General features: G+C 36.1%; 1 protein-coding gene across 7 annotated transcripts in view; it reads right to left on the bottom strand.

The window, feature by feature from the left end:
- The window catches only part of JMJD1C (jumonji domain containing 1C), a 307,273-nt gene that overhangs the window by 23,088 nt on the left and 270,077 nt on the right, over window positions 1-14,108 (bottom strand). For all 7 annotated transcript variants that reach the window (XM_030848211.2, XM_030848207.2, XM_060286515.1 and 4 more), the window contains 5 exons: window positions 13,243-13,415; window positions 10,769-12,978; window positions 5,631-5,832; window positions 2,692-2,906; window positions 1,615-1,767 (listed from right to left, as the gene is read on the bottom strand). In XM_030848211.2, coding sequence (XP_030704071.1) covers window positions 1,615-1,767; window positions 2,692-2,906; window positions 5,631-5,832; window positions 10,769-12,978; window positions 13,243-13,415 — 2,953 coding nt within the window. The remainder of the gene's footprint in view (window positions 1-1,614; window positions 1,768-2,691; window positions 2,907-5,630; window positions 5,833-10,768; window positions 12,979-13,242; window positions 13,416-14,108) is intronic.

Below are 14,108 nucleotides of genomic sequence, written 5' to 3'. Positions count from 1 at the left end.
TAATTTTTTACTCTTAACTATTTGTGCCAAACAGGGCTTTTGCCTGATCTTAGCACATTAGACTCACAAGTTTGAGGCTACTGCCAACTCATTTTTTTCTAATGGGTCAAAGACACGAACTGTCACAAGACATGTGAAAAGCCTCAACTTGATAAGACAGTATTTAATTGCTATTACTGCAATAAGGCTCCATACCTGGAAGAGTCGATGTATTAAGGCATAGCATGAGGCATATCATACAAAGGAAAAATATTCCATACCTTGATCTCAAAGGACATCTTCTTCTATAAATTTAATGATATAGATAACTACTTATCTATGATGTGGCTGTAAGAGCTTCAGTAAGTATCAAAAAGGTCATTAAATTCAGCATAAAAAAATCCAGAACTATTTCATGAAAAGTTTCAGAGGAAATAAAATTCAAATCTAGCCTAAAACTGGAAAAGATACTGATGGCTAAATCATGGTTCATCTATCTGACATACTACTTTGAAAAAGAGCTGCCTGGAATGAAAACGACATTCACTGTTTTTAGATACTGAATAAATAGCCTATCACTAAACATGATTTTACTTCTAATACTTCCACAGTTTGAATCCTCTCATTAAGACTTTACCCCCCAAACCTTCAGGTTACCAGTATTTACGTAAGCTACTTCCTTAACTGCCTTGGATGAACTTCTTCTAAAACACTTGTACCATGACAAAAGGTACAGTTAGGTACTTTCTTTTTAAACTATTATCTTCCAAATGTATTAACATGAAGAACACTGTCTTGTGCCATTTTACTTCTCTACAAATTAGAAATAATCATTTCAAAGGATGTTTTCATATATAATAAAGACTTCTTCATTTTCTAACTAGTGGATAAATGGTGCTAGCGGTAGCATATTCTTGAACATTTGGATTTAAACTTTATGGACCAATTTTTAGAAAAATCAATTCACCCTAGTTAAGTATGCAATTGTGACTTATGTGCTTGACTGTATAATTAACAGCTTCTGGGGCTTCCCTGGTGGCGGAGTGGTTGAGAATCTGCCTGCTAATGCAGGGGACACGGGTTCGAGCCCTGGTCTGGGAGGATTCCACATGCCGCGGAGCAACTAGGCCTGTGAGCCACAACTACTGAGCCTGCGCGTCTGGAGCCTGTGCTCCGCAACAAGAGAGGCCGCGATAGGGAAGGGCCCATGCACCGCGATGAAGAGTGGCCCCCGCTTGCCACAACTAGAGAAAGCCCTCGCACAGAAACGAAGACCCAACACAGCCAAGATAAATAAATTAACAGGTTCTATAAGACACTTCAGGCTGTGACACAGTGGAATCTGAAAGCTGCAAAGCCTAACCTAAATTTGGGCCGCATTAATCTGATTGAGATGAGAGAGTGGATCTACTAATCAGGCTAAAAAGATGTAGATGCAGTTTTATTGTAGAAAATCTGGCTATTTTAATAAACTGTGGTTAACTCCTCCTTTTTTAAACATAAGCTTCATAAAACTTCCTTAATGTAATATATTCATAATTAAGGAAGGTAGGGAAAAAACTCACCTAATTCATCTAATTTTCCAGATGAGTGGTCCTAAAAAAAAATTTCAATTTATATGAAGTTACAACTAACCTCTAGAACTCTTCCTTTCCTTTGCCTTGTAACAATCTAAGCAGACCACAAATCCACATTTTTGACAAACCCAATGAATGTTAAACAATGTTGCTTCACACGCATCACACATCTCCCGGACTCCTCTCACTGCTCTTTTCCAGGCAATTTTGGCTGAAATACAGGGAAATAAAAAGTTAAAGGCAAACATGCTCTCTTCCATACAATTTTCACTGAAATGCACAAAAACAAAAATTTAAAGGCGAACCAAAAACTTTGAAGGATTTATTAATTAACAATCAATAGCAGATTTCTTGATGTAACTAGTAATTCTCTTCAGAAGACTTACATCTAATGGAGGGTTTCTCAATCCTGGCGCCCTTGATATTTGGATGAATAATTCTCTTTTGTGGGTGGCTACCCTGCGCAGTGGCATCTGGGGCTCCACCCATAGATGCTAATTCTCTATACCCCCAACACCTTTCAGTTATGCAACCAAAAATGTCTTGAGTCATTGCAAAATGTCCCCTGGGGGACAAACTACTGACTTAAGGGATGGGAAGGAAAAGAAGCTAACATTTTGAGCACCTAGTATGTTAGGTGCTTTACTTAGTAAATATAACATAACTACTTTAAAAACAAACCTACGAGGTAGTTATCATTCCCATTTCATACAGTTAAACAAGGAATAAAGTTGAGATACAAATGTAAGTCTATCTAACTCCAAAGACTGTGATGAATCACACGAGATAAAAAGCTTAAATAATTGGGATGGATTATGTCTTTATATGGCAAATGCTGAAGTTTCCCAATTTCACATCCAAAGTGTCTATCGTGCTCAGTTATGTCATAATGGCAGAAATACCAAAATGCTATTGTAATTTCACAAATTGCTAATCCAATTCAACCTCAGTTGGAAAATATGTTACCTTAATTACATATAGGTATATTTGCACATAAAAGTGTCATTATCAAAATTAAAAGTAAACAAGCCTAGGTAAGATTAAGGACTTCTCCCACAGATAAAACATATTCCAAAGAGAAATTCTTAAAATAAAATGTGAATAGTTGCATGTTCTAAGTATTTAACTTCCTTACCATCCTTTTTCACCCAGGACAAAGCTGTTTTTTCAGATGTTACTAACTGACAGAACTTATCACCTATTATATCCAAGATGTATTTTGAAGTTTCTATGTCTACTTCATCATCTTCATAATTTTCATGTGTCCATAGACTCATAGCTTCATCATCATATTGGTCAGGAGAAGAGAAGCCATCTATTCTAACCACTCCATTTTTACTAAAAGACAATCTGAAACATTAAAACATAAAAGCATTAGATAACAAGACAGAAGTCCAGGTTTTAAAAGCTGTAAACGTATAATTAATTTATATTTTTATATTACATTATAAATATATAAATTTACAATTAAAAAACATGAAAATAGAGTGGTTGTTTATATATACAAACTTTATTAATAAAATTTAACCAACTTTTGACTCCCATAGTGCTACACAAATGGCAATGCAGTGGCACCAATTTTAGGTAAAATCTTATTTCTTGAAATAACCTATCACTTATACTTAACTATTTAACTCCAGTCAAATGGAAACTGTCCAAGTGTTTCATGAGGAAAAGAGTTAAAATGTTGGCCGAATGCTGCCTTGAGCAATGCAGTTATTTTATACATAATCTAAGCCAGCACCCTCTAAAGTTGAAAATACCATAAATCACCTTAAGACTCACTAAGATTTAAAAAAAGAAAATGCTAAATTAAAAAATACATTTTCTTGGGCTTCCCTGGTGGCGCAGTGGTTAAGAATCTGCAAGCCAATGCAGGAGACATCGGTTCAAGCCCTGGTCCAGGATGATCCCACATGCCGCGGAGCAATGAAGCCCGTGTGCCACAACTACTGAAGCCTGTGCGCCTAGAGCCTGTGCTCCGCGACAAGAGAAGCCACCGCAATGAGAAGCCTGCACACCGCAACGAAGAGTAGCCCCCGCTCGCCACAACTAGAGAAAGCCTGTGCGTAGCAATGAAGACCCAATGCAGCCAAAAATAAATAAAAAACAAAAAAAACCCATCTTCCTCACTAATTAAAATGACACTTCATTGACATGATTTGGAGGAACAAGATTGAAATTCTTAATAGTATATTAGGAACTCAATTACTGTGCTTACTTCCTTCTCTTACTTCTGATATCCAATTCATGTAACCACTCAATTCAGAGAAGTTTAAGGTAAATGGAAGGAAAAATTGCCATTCTCCTACAGGCTGACGGTTATTTCTCAACTGTCTTTGAACTTACTCTTTACTCTCAAAGAGGGGATATCAGAAGTACATTACAAATCAGCCTGTATTTTTCAAATGGACAATACCAACAACATTCCTTTTACCACTTCTTCCTATACCTTTATTACCTTTCCCTCTTTTTCTTAAAAAAAAAAAAAATTTCTCCTTTCATGACAACCCATCATCTTATTTCAGCTTTGTATTATGTCTACCTTTCCTTCCTTAAAACTTTCCCAAAGGTTTTCTTATCTCTTCAAACCTACTTTCCTTCTGCTTCCTTTTCCACCTTTTCTGTACTTCCATGTGGACTACCTTCGATAGCTATTCTTTGAAGTTGTTTGTCCTTTGGGGATTGTTGGCTAGAAAAACCATGAAGTAAAGAAGAATGTTCTGTTTCTGCCAATACATATTTTTGGGGTCTCTACTGGGCCACCAGCATAGTACATTTATTTGTCACAGCAAAGTGCCTCGTAACTTCTTAGGAAGAAGATGATGATGATTAGAAAAATAATTGCAGGCAGCATCACAGGTGCATTCCATATACATGCTTGGTACTATGCTAAGAACTCTGTGTACTTTGTTCTCATTTCATCGTCATGAAATCTCTGTGAGGTAGGTACCACTATCATTCATATTATGCAGATGAGACAGGCTTAGCTGTAGTCCTACTACAGTTAATAAAGTCACACAGGAACTAAGGACAGAGCTGGAACCAAAATCCAGGAATGACTGATTCTAGAATCTGAGAAATTAACTAGTTTCTACTGGCTGGGTTACCGGAGAAGCCCATAACAACTATTAAGTTGTTTTTATATTCACCACAAAACCTGTGAAATGTGACGTGCTACTAACAAATCCTTCTTGTCATTTTATAACTCATATTTTTATAGCTACATATGTTTAACAGAAGTATAGGTATCTATACTCCAATAAAAATAAAAACAAAATTTTAAAAAAACCCAAAATGGGCTTCCCTGGTGGTGCAGTGATCAAGAATCCACCTGCCAACGCAGGGGACACGGGTTCGAGCCCTGGTCCGGGAAGATCCCACGTGCTGCAGAGCAACTAAGCCCGTGCGCCACAACTACTGAGCCTGTGCTCTAGAGCCCGCGAGCCATAACTACTTAAGCCCGCACGCTTAGAGCCTGTGCTCTGCAACAAGAGAAGCCACCGCAATGAGAAGCCTGCGCACTGCAATGAAGATTAACCCCTGCTCACCACAACTAGAGAAGGCCGGCACACAGCAACAAAGACTCAATGCAGCCAAAAATAAATAAATTAAAAAAAAAACAAAACAAAACCCTAAGTATGGGTATCTGTAATGCAACATACTGACTTTAGTTTAATGCCTAGATTGTTTACCCAGATATATAGACTTTTATTGTGGCTAATGCACAGATATAAATGTGACATTGTTTTGTTTTACATAAATAAAAAAAAAACTTAAACTGCTGTTTCCTATAATTTAGAAAAAATACTAACATTTTCTCATTAAGGAATAATAAATCTCTTAGAAGAGAAAGGTCATATGAAAACAAGTAGCAGTGTGAATATGAATTTAGTCTAACAGTTAAACCTATTGTTAAATTTGGCACACAAAAAGTTTAGTGTCTTTTTATAATGCTTCAGAAACACAGAGGCTCAAAGCCTCATTCCCACCTCCAAAAAACCCTCAGAATGACAGTACAATTTCCAATATCCTATCACCGTATTTTCCCCCAATTACCTATTTTCAACTTACCGTCTAAAGTAGTAAAATCTACAAAACACTGGTGAGTGAGTGAGTTCTTCTCCCTTCTTACTCCGAATAAGTCTACATTCTCGGCACTTTTGCAAATTAGGCCCTATCTCACAGCAGGAGTCATCCTGTAAAAAGGATTCCCCAGTTTGCTTCAGCTTCTTGACTTTACGCCAGTCTTTTAATACTGAACGAGGGATGCCAGCTGTAAAAGCAGTAGGAAGGTATTAGCAAGATTATAACTTTTTAGAAAGGTAAACTCCTTGAGATAATATTCAAATCAATTAAAGATCACTGAGAATAAAGGCAAAAGAAAACCAGTTCAAGTCAATTATACAACTGTGATCATATATTGAGATTGTAGAAAAGGGATTATATTATAGTTCAAGGTACTCATTAATAACTAAAAAGTCCACAGCAGCATTTCTATTTACTATTCTACTAACCAAATGAACTCTTAATGTCAGCATAATGGAAATGCAGATGTAAGTAAATTTTCCAGCTGACTGAAATCTTCACATACTCAATATTCATATTTGTACAGTAGCAAACATGATAATTATTCATTTTCTTTGTAAATCTATAGATAAAAATGCAGCTCTTCTACACAGAAATTTGTTATATGTAGGAGGAGGCTCTTTTAAGATGCACAGGAAGGACCTAAAGACCAAAAGTTAATACTTCTAGAAACTACAGGCTAGTTTCAATATATTTATATTGTTTTGAAATACTTAATCTGATTCTCCAAAGGTAAATGTGGATCGAGACAAATTTCGATTTTATCACACTATATTTGTGGGAAGAGGAGCTAAGATTTTTCTCCTAATATCTCTCCCTTATTATAATGCCCTCCATTTGGTATCAATATTTGATAGAAGCAGTATCTTTTAGAAAAATCAAAGGGTTTGAAGGATGTAAAAGAAAAAAGCCAATATTAACCTGCCTGTCTTTATTGATGGTATAAAGAAAAAAGGCATCAGAGAAGTCTAAAGAAAAACAAAACTCAAACGCACTACACAATTTAATACTTGCAGGAAAAAAATTAATTTATGTACTATACTCTGCATCATTGCTCCATCACGTTCATTAACTTGAACTTAATTGTTGTAATAACATGGGCTCAAGTAATCAGTCATCTATAGAGCAGCAAGAACTCAAAACATTATATTGTACATACGTTAACTGTAGCCTATTCAATTTTTAAAAATATATTCACTTAAAAGCACGTTGGGACAAGCAAGTATTTGTTGACACCTATCAGTGTACTTACACTGCCCATACTTATGTAGCTATATGCCAGACCTGAGATTTACATAGTTTGTTATTTCTATCATGTTGAATGAATAAATTGTGTTTCCTACCCTTGTGTTTACTAATCATACCCATTTTGCCGATCAGAGGCAGTTCAAATGTTCTCCTGAGATTATATAATTCTTGCAGAAGATACAGCAGAACTCTTGTTCTGAGCTCTCACTGTCAACTTACCTGTTGACAGCATACATAGTACAATCACAGCAAGATCACATACATCTTAACACAGGAAGTGCTGTGTTTAAATTCCAGGGTGGCCCATTTGAAATAGGTTCCAGTTATTAAGCACTTCTATGACTGCTGCCTGATTCTTTTACAATTACATGTTCTCCCCTCTTCTTTCTCTAATTTAGGGCAAGGAGCCATTTGGCTTAATCCACTAGAGAAACATGTATGTGGGCACACATACCACTTATGGAATAAAAATGTTTCCAGAAGGCTTGTGTAAAATGTTTGTTATTTCCTCCACTGTGTGTAAGACACGTTTCTCCTATGGACTGTATAAAAAATTCAGAGCTTCTTGAAGTCAGAATGAACAACAGTAGTACATTGCTGATAAATCTTTATTTGTTATATTACTTCCAATCATTTATTTACTTTTTTATCTGTTACACTAGAATAAACTAAATGAAATCTTTCTACTTAGACTAGAAAACGACCATTAACCAATATGCTTTTACATTGCAGACAATGGAACAGTTCCAAGAGTATGGATAACCATACTACTGTGAACAATCTAAATAGTATTATAAAGAAAGAACCAGGCATTTCAAAGCAACTCTCAGTTCTGTGACATGAAATGGACACTTAGACCTTTTTTTTTAAATGAATGAATAAATTATAAAGATATGAAGGTCCAGGTCATGTAGACTGTTTTTGATATTATGTTTTTTGCTTCTAGACTAGGCCAAACATGACTATGCCTAACCTCTTTTATGAATTTTACTGTAATATTATTTGTACAATAAATAAAATAAAACTCCATTTTTCAATTCTATATATATAATTTACTGGTAACATCTAAAATCTAGAAGTTTGAGATTTAGACACTTAGTCAACGAAAAATACCTAACTCAATGGATATTTCTTCTTCCTTTATACCAGAAGAACATTTTCAACCTTAGTTCTCTATCAGTAAATCCTCAAAGCAGCTGCTCTAGCAACAGAAAACTGAGGAAGAAAATAAGAGAAAAATACATGCTAACCTTTAACCTCTGATATTTTTTGAGATATAGAAATGAACTCTGCTAACAGTTAAACCACTGATTTTGTGTGTCACAGGACTTACATTTAAATCTGATGGGAAATTTCAGTACATAAAATGATGTAAAAAACTAGTCGCGAAAAAGCATCCAACTTTTAATTATCAGTAACAAAAGGCAGCAGATATGAAGATTTTCTACAACAGCAGATAAAGCAAATTCTATTGTACCTGGCTTTAGAATGTATTAAAAACTATGATATGCGTATTTGTGTAATAATTATACATGTATAATAGTCTATGCAATCATATTACATTCTCTAAGTGCAGACTTAACTCTTTTCGATTGACTATGACTGATGACAACCCCAATGAACATTAAAAGGATAAAGATCATATTTAATCCATGAGGGAGATAATCCACTCAGGTTTAGAACTTATGAACTCCCAATTTAGAGAACTTTTCTAAATAGCCCAGAACAAAAGCAAGTCAACTCTGCCCATAATTAATAGATGGCATTTAATAGTCACTTAATATTACTTTGGACTTGGGAGTAAATGGGACTTAAAATAGCCTGTCTGATGCTAAGTGTTATTCACTATGTAGGGGAGATTTGACTAAGCATTACAACCTGGAGGGGGAAGTGCTGATTCCAGTCTTTGTCTTAAAACCTACTTGGGAACATGTACATACACAGTCTCAAAACGAAAACAGAATATGTACTTCATTAAGAGTTAATTTTATAAATTTAACTTCTCAAGAATATTCTAAGTGTTAAAAGCTGGAAGAGTCCTATTTCTGTTTTCTGTAAGTTTAACTCCAGTATTTGAATACTCGACACCAAAAGAAATGTTTTGTGAAACAAAAGAGAAACAATTATTGACCACACTAAGCTTCTTGAATTCACTGGGGAAGTAAGCAGAACACATTACAACACAGTATGCAATCCAACACTCAAATAAATGGCACGTATCCTGTATCCTTCGTTGTCAATCTCCCTCTTTCTTTCTTCTTACTATGTTTGCATTTCAGTCTGTCAGCCTGTCTCTAGTTGAGCTTGTTTTCCTTTGTTCTTTCACTTTCTGACTGTCCTTTTCTACGATTCCATCCTCCTGTTTTTCTCTCCTTCACTTTGCCTCTGGTTTCCACACAGGCATGTGGGAAAAACCTCATTCAGTAAAAAGGCCCAAATAAGAGCCTTCAAGCATCCAAATGCTTGTTACAGTACGTCTTGAATGTCCACATTGTCACAGATATTTCATATATTGTATGTGGATGAATACATGGATATAGTGAAACTATTAACTGCTTTCTGCCTTGTGCAACATACCTAAAAAAAAATAAGCAAACTGAGAAAAACTACTTCTAGAGTAAAAACATACAGAAATACTTTATAGTGAATATTACTGGCAAGTATCACTTATTCTGCCCTGTTGTAGCCACAAATGAAATATAAATATCAGTTTTGAAACTTTTACTTATTATGTAAGTTCTTCTTGAATATAGAAATGAACAAACAAAACCACCAATCCCGTTTATTTAACTTTTACCCGCTGTTAAGGACTGCTTGAATGAGTAGCATTATTAGTTAAATAGAAGGTAATTTCATTGTTTTTTCTTTCTTTCTTTCTTTTTTAAGTTTTCAATTTTTCTCCAGATGACAAAGGGTGAAATATGGGCTACATCCACACTACTTTGAAGTAGTTCTCTTCCAGAAGTGGGACTTCAAGGAAGGTTTTGTGAATAGGAATTCTTTTTCAACTATTATCTTGTTACAGGTAAATACCTAATACAGGCATACCTCGGAGATAGCGTGGGTTCAGTTTCAGACCACCACCATAAAGTACACAAATTTTCTTGTTTCCCAGTGCACATAAAAGTTAGGTTTACACTATAATGCAGTCTATTAAGTGTGCAACAGCATTATGTCTAAAAAACTATGCATGTACTTTAATTTAAAAATGGTTTATTGCTGAAAAAGGCTAACCAACATCTCAGCCTTCAGTGAGTTGTAGTCTTTTTTCAATAGTATGAGTCGTAATCTTTTTTCAATAGTAACATCAAAGGCCACTGATTACAGACCACCAAAAGAAATATTATACCGTAACGACGGAAAAGTCTGAATTACCAAAATACGACAGAGACGTGAAGTGAGCAAATGCTGTTGGAAAAATGGTGCCGACAGACTTTCCTGACACAGGGTTGCCGCAAACCTTCAATTTGTTTAAAAAAAAAAGACAATATCTGGAAAGCACAATAAAACAAGGTATGCCTGTATTAGAAATCCACTTTTAGTGTATAGCTATAACTGGCTTTTGACAATTTTTAGAAATGGTCAAAATTCTGAGTAACTACTAAATTACACACTGGGGTTTTGCCAACCTGAGTGCTATGTAAAACCATATTTCTACAAGTCTCTTGAAAATGGAGAAATATTGATAGGTCTTCTCTCATTTCCTCTTATAGGGTACTTGTAGAAATGAAGTCAATGAGCACATACATTACACCAGGGCATACAAATGAAGTCAAAGATGCCTTTAAGCTCTCTAAGTTTTAGAGAACACCATCATTATTGCAAGAACTTACAGCCCATTTTACTTGAGATAAAAAAGTAATTAATTTACTTACCACTATTATTGTTGCTCTGCAACTTCAATTTACTTTTTTCTTTGGCACTCCTGCTGAGAACCCCATTGGGTTTTAAATCTTCTTCTATTTCACCTTTTCTCTTCTGAAGATCATTTTGCTTCTTTTTGTAAGTTGGCTTAGGTTGCCTTTTAGTCCTTTGCTCTGATTTGCTTTCACTTTCGTCTGAATCTCCACTTTCAGAGCCAGATTCATAAGTTCGTTTGGCTTTTCTCCTATTGACTTTATCATCTTTTACAAATTTATCAACTATGATCTTACTATCTACACTATTTTGTAGATCATTCGATGTAGAGGCTATTAAATTGACAGAACATGGCTTAATAATTTCTGATACAGAATTCCCTGAATTTTCCATTTTATTAGTATTTTTATCTTCTTCTGAATGTCTTGTAAGCCAGGCCTTTTTCAGTTTAGTATGGTAGTTTGGTTGACTTGTCTGGGATGCTTGCCCATTTCCTACAGAGTTTGCTTTGTTAATTGTACTACAGACTACAGTGCTATCCAAGAGAGGGGAGGCTGAAGATGTCTGATTTTTCACAGCATTAGGCTCAGGCTCACTGACATTACTACTTTTATACTGAGCTGCAGCCAGTGCTGCCTTGTGCTTTTTTAAATGGATAAAATCAGTTGTGCCTGAGAACCCAGAGCTGGATTGAACAGCACTTCCTGTCTTACTACTGGCTGGTGTAACTGGAGCTGTCGTGCTGACCCTGCATTCTTGTGTTTGAGCCACTGAATGACTGACACTTTTCGAAGAGGTACATTCTAAAGATTTAGAGGCCAAAATGGTATTTGATAAAGAGTAAACTATTTCTGAACCACCCCAGCTGGAAACACTGGTGGTAGTGGCAGCAGATGTGAATATATCCGTTTTGGTATTACACATTGTATTTACAGCAGACATGACTGAACTGGGAACACTGCCCTGTGAGACAGCCTGAAAGTTTTTTTCGGATTTTATGTGAGCACTGTCTGAATTCACACTTGGCAGAATGATTCTTCCACTCTCTCCAGCTTCTGCTGATTTGAGGCAATCTGTTTGATTTGCCCCAATTGAAGATCTTTCACTAACTCGATCTTTGGAAGCTAACTGCACTGCTGGCATGCTATCAAGTTTTGCACTAGAAGGTGGACGTACAATGACAGATGCCATAGCAGCCTGTGACTTTCCGCTGCTTTTCTCCACATGCCATTCAGCTTTCTCTTTGCTGAGGTTATTATTAGATTTCCACATTTCTGTCAAACTCTGTTCAGAAGAACTCTTAAAATTTGCCTGAGTGTCTTTAGGCTCAGGAATCAGAGTTGGAGGCTTTTGTGATTCTTGAACCTTCCCACCAGCATTTACAGGCATCACTGGAGTTAATGTTGGAGGGGAAAGGCTACTGTAGCTGCTTTCCTTTCTCTCCAGGCTATGATGGATTGGTGGGTGAAATACGGGTGCTCTATGTAAAGCAGGCATACTCCGGAGTGTATTTGTAGAAGAAACTGTCAAATGAGTAGGACTCCTACAATCATTTCTGAAAGTTGTTACTGAGTGAGAAGCAATTTGATGGGGAATATGTTCTGGTGCCTTGCCTACTAAACCTTCACTTTCCGGTTGGTGTTTAATCAAAGGTGGAGGCTTTGAAAGAGATGATATAAACGAAGTCAGAGTCTGAGGGTTAGCTGCTGCTGCTCCAAGGGTATTACTCTGTTTTTCAGTGTAAATATTTGAAACCTCTTTGGATGGGTATGACCTTGGTGGTTCATTGACTACACTATTAGACAATGTAGTGAAATAGTTACTTTGAGGCAAACTCTGAGGCACTGAATGCTTCATCTTATAAAGATCTGATACTGAACATTCTACATCTTTGTCTTGTTTGATGACATGGCTTTTAGGGCTAGAGGATGATGATGCTACTCTGGAATAATTATCTCTCTCACCCTCAAGCCCCTTGATTTTAGTTGTATAGGGAGCAACATCAATACTTTCTTGAAGGATTCGACGGTGCTCCTCCTTATATTTGTTTAATCTCTCTCCAGTCTCCTGGGGTGGTCTCTGTAATTGATTCAATACAGGATCCACAAAATGCCTATGCAAGTGACCATCTTTTCCCGTCTGTGACCTATTTAGATCCAGGTCATTTTTGGCTGATGTGGATGCAACAGAACGCAATGGTTCAATAAAAGCTTTCCTCTCCAATTCTCTGCAAAGAAAATACACAAAGGTTTCTGTACACAGTTTTTCTCGTATAATACAAATATAGCTTCTATGCGTTACTATTCTATCATAAAAGTGAAACACAACTTTGCATGTGCTATAATATTATTAAGAAAATTAAAGGAATATAAAAACAGAAGAATAGTACTTATTACTCAGCCCAGTTTTAAGACATTTGTTAAAATTATCTATTTATAAACTGAATTAAGAAAAATTATAAAAGACAAGTTTTAAGCATTGGTGAACTTACTCTTTATGATGATCTACTAAACATTTTGTCAATGGTGGACTGGAATGTGCTGTAATTTTAAGAGGCCGATGAGGCTCTGCACTGGAAGGTCTGACAGGAATGTGACTAAGTAATCCAATACCATCTGCTGAGGTCACAGGGGTAGGCTGATGTAACCAAGGACTGGGAGAATTCTATCAAAAAAATTTTTTAAAATCATCCTTCAGTTACTAGAAAAAGCTAAACACAGTATCACAGCAGGACTTTAATAGTAGTATATTTATGAAGTATGTGACATACTAATATAGCAGTATATTTATTATTTTATGAGAAATATCCAGACAAATAAGTAACTAACAGAGTTATATGGATTTTTCCATATGATGAAAAAAATCAATCAGCATTAAAATAGTTATTTCCAGGGAATTCCCTGGCAGTCCAGTGGTTAGGACTCTGCACTTCCACTGCAGGGGGCATGGGTTTGATCCCTGGTTGGGGAATTAATATCCAGCATGCTGTGCGGTGTTGCCAAAAAAAAAAAAAAGTTATTTCCAGAAATTTATTTACTGATTGCAGATCTTGAAATCATTGCCTTTAACTTACAAATGATGTACACAGAACCTAGCTTTTAAGATTTCCTAAGATTCTAACACCAAAAGACTATATGCTGCTAATAGAAAAAAACAGAAAACATGTTGCTAAAATACATTTCACCAGATTTCATCAAGTTTATTTGCCAATTTTTCTTGTCAAAAATAATTTGTCCCAGGCTTTCCTGGTGGCACAGTGGTTGAGAGTCCGCCTGCCGATGCAGGGGACACGGGTTCGTGCCTGGTCTGGGAAGATCCCACATGCCGCGGAGCGGCTGGGTCCGTGAGCCATGGCCG

The sequence above is a fragment of the Globicephala melas genome, chromosome 16 (genome assembly GCF_963455315.2).
Source record: "Globicephala melas chromosome 16, mGloMel1.2, whole genome shotgun sequence".
NCBI lineage: Eukaryota > Metazoa > Chordata > Mammalia > Artiodactyla > Delphinidae > Globicephala > Globicephala melas.
The sequence above is the reverse complement of the archived record's forward strand: the minus strand, read 5'-3'. Positions and strand labels throughout refer to the sequence as shown.